This window comes from Seriola dumerili, unplaced genomic scaffold (genome assembly GCF_002260705.1).
Source record: "Seriola dumerili isolate Sdu_G_001 unplaced genomic scaffold, Sdu_1.0 BDQW01000319.1, whole genome shotgun sequence".
NCBI classification, from domain to species: Eukaryota; Metazoa; Chordata; class Actinopteri; order Carangiformes; family Carangidae; genus Seriola; species Seriola dumerili.
In genome coordinates, this window is record NW_019174574.1 from 2,783,212 (window position 1) to 2,787,725 (window position 4,514).

At 46.7% G+C, this 4,514-nt stretch overlaps 1 protein-coding gene across 1 annotated transcript; it reads left to right on the plus strand.

Moving 5' to 3' along the window:
• The first annotated feature begins 321 nt into the window (after positions 1-321).
• On the plus strand, positions 322-2,004 carry LOC111231824 (growth arrest and DNA damage-inducible protein GADD45 beta-like). The gene is made up of 4 exons (XM_022759068.1): positions 322-527; positions 740-841; positions 950-1,172; positions 1,308-2,004. Exons 1-4 carry the CDS (start codon positions 484-486, stop codon positions 1,419-1,421), a joined length of 483 nt encoding a protein of 160 aa, XP_022614789.1. The 5' UTR covers positions 322-483; the 3' UTR covers positions 1,422-2,004.
• The last annotated feature ends 2,510 nt before the right edge of the window (positions 2,005-4,514 follow it).

The window sequence follows — 4,514 nt, forward strand, 5'->3', positions numbered from 1 at the left end:
CACTCCCCCGTATTTCAGGAACAGATTCTGGGAGGATCGAAAAAATTCCTCCACTCAGAAAGAAAAAACTCCCAGCAAACAAACTGGGAGAGTGTGAGGAAGAGAGGGAGGGAGCAGGGGAAAGAGCGGGGGATTCTCCGAAACCACCCACGTGGGATCTCCTCCATTTGCAGCGCGTTCCGCCAATGAGAGCAGAGTACGGGGGATCTATTGACAGCGGCAGACCAATGAAGGAGCGAGCGGCCGGGCGTGGCACCGCCCGCCGCGGACAGGCTGTATAAGAGCTGGGAGACTGCAGTCACAGGCACAGACGGGATCTTCTCACGGACGGACTAAAACTCTGAACTGAGCCAGCTTTAACGGTCTCTGGAACGATCTTTGTACCGATCTGGATTACCACTTGTTGGGACTTTAACGGGACAGCAGCCGCTGTGGATATTTCTGATTATCCTGGATCTTGTGGATTATTTTACTGACTTCAACATGACTTTGGAGGAAGTGGTCGGATCCAACAGCACCGAAAAAAAGTAAGTTTATGTTCAGCTGATGCGTAATTTATGCACAGGCACGAGGCTGCACGAGTCAGACCACATTAGACCAGTCCGGGTGCAGACTGTGGTCCTGGCTCATATCTAGACTTATTATAAATGTGTATTAATAGAGGGTTCATTGTAGTCCGGGTCTGTGTTCTCGTTCTGCCGGTATCGGTCTCTTTCTAACCGCCTCCTTGTCTCTGCAGGATGGAGACGGTGAGTCAGGCTCTGGAGGAGTTACTGGTCGCAGCTCAGCGGCAGGACTGTCTCACTGTGGGGGTGTACGAGTCCGCCAAACTCATGAATGTGTAAGTATGACTTCTATTTTTCTATTTTAATATTCTAGCTTCACTGCACCAGAATATATTCTAACATGACGCTGATGTTAACCAGTCTGTCCCCCGTTTGTCCTGCAGAGACCCAGACAGCGTGGTCCTGTGCGTCCTCGCCACCGACGAGGAGGATGAAGATGATATCGCGCTGCAGATCCACTTCACGTTGCTTCAGGCTTTCTGCTGCGACAACGACATCAACATCCTGCGGGTGTCCGGCATGAGGCGGCTGGAGCAGCTGCTGGAGGAGGACACCGAGAACGGCAACAGCAACGAGCCCCGGGACCTGCACTGCATCCTGGTCACTGTAAGTCCTACTGTCCCTCTCACTGTCTGTAGCGCGTGTTAATTGATGCATACATATTAGATGAATATGAGACACACATGCGTGCATCATGTGACTGAGTGCAGCGTCTAACCGTGTTTCTCGCTCTTCCTGCAGAACCCTCCGGTGCAGCCGCTGCAGTGCCAGGCCTTGCAGGACGTCAGCAGCTTCTGTGAGGAGAGCCGCTGCAGGAACCAGTGGGTTCCCTGCCTGGACCTGCAGGACCGCTGAGCCGAGCCGGACTGAGCCGAGCCGAGTCAGACCGCTGCGGAGCGGTGAGAGAGTGGAACCAGTCCAAACCGCCGTCCTCATGCAGAAGAGGAGTAACGGCGTTTGAGTGAAGACAGGGACCGAACCGGAGGCCTTCCTACTTCCTGATTGGCTGATTGAGTTGGCCAGGGGCGCGGGAGACAGGCCTACTCGAACCGGAATCGGAGGGGGTCTAGAAAGCAGACCAGACTGTGCAGGAGGATCCGGGTTCTGGGGCTGCACAGAGGGGAGGTTTTTAATGAAATGTCACGTGCTGACTGACAGCACCGGCACGTCACGTGACTGAACTGAAGATGTGAATGAATGAACTGAGGAGCTGGACCTGAAGCTCCTGGACTACAGCCGAGCTGCTGGTGTTGTAGGTGTCCTGCTCACCGGTCTGCTCACACACACACACTGATGTGAAGATACAGAGCATGTTACATCATGTTTTATTATGTGTTGTTATTAGTGACGCGATGGAGTTACACACCGAATATTTAAACTGACCAGAGTTAATATATGAGTGAATCTGTTTTTCTATTGATGAATAAATTATTGAAGGAGAAAAGACTGATTCATGTGGTTCATCCAAGAGGTATGTGTGTGTGTGTGTGTGTGTGTGTGAATCAACATTAATCATCATTAACAGCCGAATCATGACATTTAATAAATATGGTGAAAACATGTAGACGCACAAATCATTTCTCTGCTGCTCAGTGATGTTGAAATGTGCTGAGACACTGGAGGAGACACAGATGTGTAGACAGGTGTGTCCTCTCTTCAGTCTGTAGAGGAAAAGATGGATGTGGTTTAAAAAAACAAATAACAAAACATATATATATATATAAATATATATTAAACCTGCAGATGACACAAACACTAAATGGTCAAAAGTATGCAGACATTTGTGACCATGTTTTGGTGTCTCTTTGTTCTGGGTCTGTTTCCAGTATAGGAAAACCTGAATCCCAGAGCTCAGTGACGTGTTAGACCAGAGGTTTTGAACTGAGACCATGTCTAATACATGGAGTACCACAGGGATCAGTCCTTGGTCCTCAAGCAGTCAACCTCAGGTCCAATATTCCCAGAAGCATCGTATCAGTTTCTATTTTTGTGCAGATGAGTCTTAGAGTTTAATAAGATCATGAGACTGAACAAGGCGTGCAGGTCTGTCTGGTGGGAATTATCTCTGAACGTCCTGTCAATTAGCTTCAATAAAAAGACTCATTGTCATTAAACAGTTTCAAAGTATAAAACATACAATTTGATCTGTTTTAAATCTACAAATCAGTTGTAAACTGTAGAATCATCCATGTTTATATATGTTTATCTATATTTCTGTGAGTCAGTAACAACCTGCTCCACACCTCCACATCTGATCCTGTTCACTTCAGACTACAGTTAGGATTGTGGGAAATGTGCAGAGAAGCATAAAATCTCTTTCAGAGTGTTGACTGTGACCACGGCTGGAGGCGGGAAATAGATGGTTACATGAGGAGTGTGTTGGTGGAGATCTTCACGCCGCCTCGGTTTCCATGACGACCCTTCAAGTGTGTGTTCTTGTAGGTCTGACTGTCTTTGTGCCAGAGTTTAGAGCTGAGGAGGGGAGGACTCAGTGAAGGCTCAGGTTAGAGTCAGGTTTAGGTTACTTAGCAGGTCAGTGTGTATACTGTATATAAGATATACATGTTTTCAGAGCTATGGGAGTTCAACCTGGAGCAGAGTTGCTGCCTTGCTCAGAGAGTTTCTGAGAAACTGAAACAAAATCAGTCATTTCATTCAAAGAGAGGGGGGGTGTCCCTCTGTGAACACATCAGCAGTTCAGTGTTGACAAAGCTGAGACCTTGACATACAAGATAAAATTTGAGTCACACGTTTGAACAACTTCATTCTGTGAAGTTTCTGGATAAAAGAAGCCTTTGAAGTCAAAAGTAAATATATCATGATAAAGTCACTAAAGCTTCATGAGACCTTCTCATGTTCCTCTAATGAGTGTGGTCTGACATCATCAGCCGCAGTCCAGGCTGTTCTGGTCTGCGGTTCTATCAGAGCAGGAGTGTCCCTCTCTATCTTCAGAGAGCTCCTCCTCTTCTAACACCCTCATATGTCTGACTAGCTCTGACTGTGAACTTCACCTGATCTTCTTCTCTTATTAGATACATGTAGGACTCAAGTTATGACCTCTGTACAGCACCATGCAGAAAGAGACTGAACACCTTCTGGGCCACCACCAAGTGAGTACTGGTGTTAGTCTGGTCACCAGTATCAGGGTGGTCTGGTTACTGGTGAAATCAGGATCTTGGCAGCTGCATGATGGGTGATTCAGTTTAATGACAACCTGAGAACAAAGTGTTAGAGCAGAACCTCCAGAGTCTGGATCAGACAGATGCATCAATGACTGTTAGAAACAGTGTAGGTCAGAGGTCACTGCAGGTCACATCAGATCCACAGAGCTCAGCATGTTCTGTCAGCTGGCTTCCTGTGGTCACTGAAAAGACAGGTGTGTGTGTCTGTGTGTGTGTGTGTGTGTGTGTGTGTGTGTGTGTGTGTGTGTGTGTGTGTGTGTGTGTGCATGTGTGTGTGAAAACAGATCATTAAACAGACCCACGCTCTGAGCTGCAGAGTTTCAGTGAGTCTTTGAGTCATGAATCCTCTGCAGGGTCTGAAAATGAAGGATCCAGGTCAGGACTCATAAGTCTGTCTCCAGCTAGAGTCCAGTTAACATCTGGTTAGCGTGTGGTTAGCGTGTTGATCCAATTAGATTCCTGGAGCCAGTTGCACAAAACACCTAAAGTTTTCAACTTGACACTGAAGGTTTAATTTCTCCTTCAGGTGTTGCACAGAATCTCTCGAAGGTTTCCTTACTTGAGGAAAAAAGTGCATTTGCAGCAGTGAATGAGAATTTACAGCAGTAAAATTCTACCGTTTCCATGGATACTGTTGATTTGCTATCACTATCCTCCTTTTGTTTTGACGGGAACTGAGGTCATTAAGGTGTTTTGTGCAAGAATTTAACTGACTTTAAGGGATTCCTGAAGTTTAAGAATAAGATAAGGAGTAAACCATAAATAC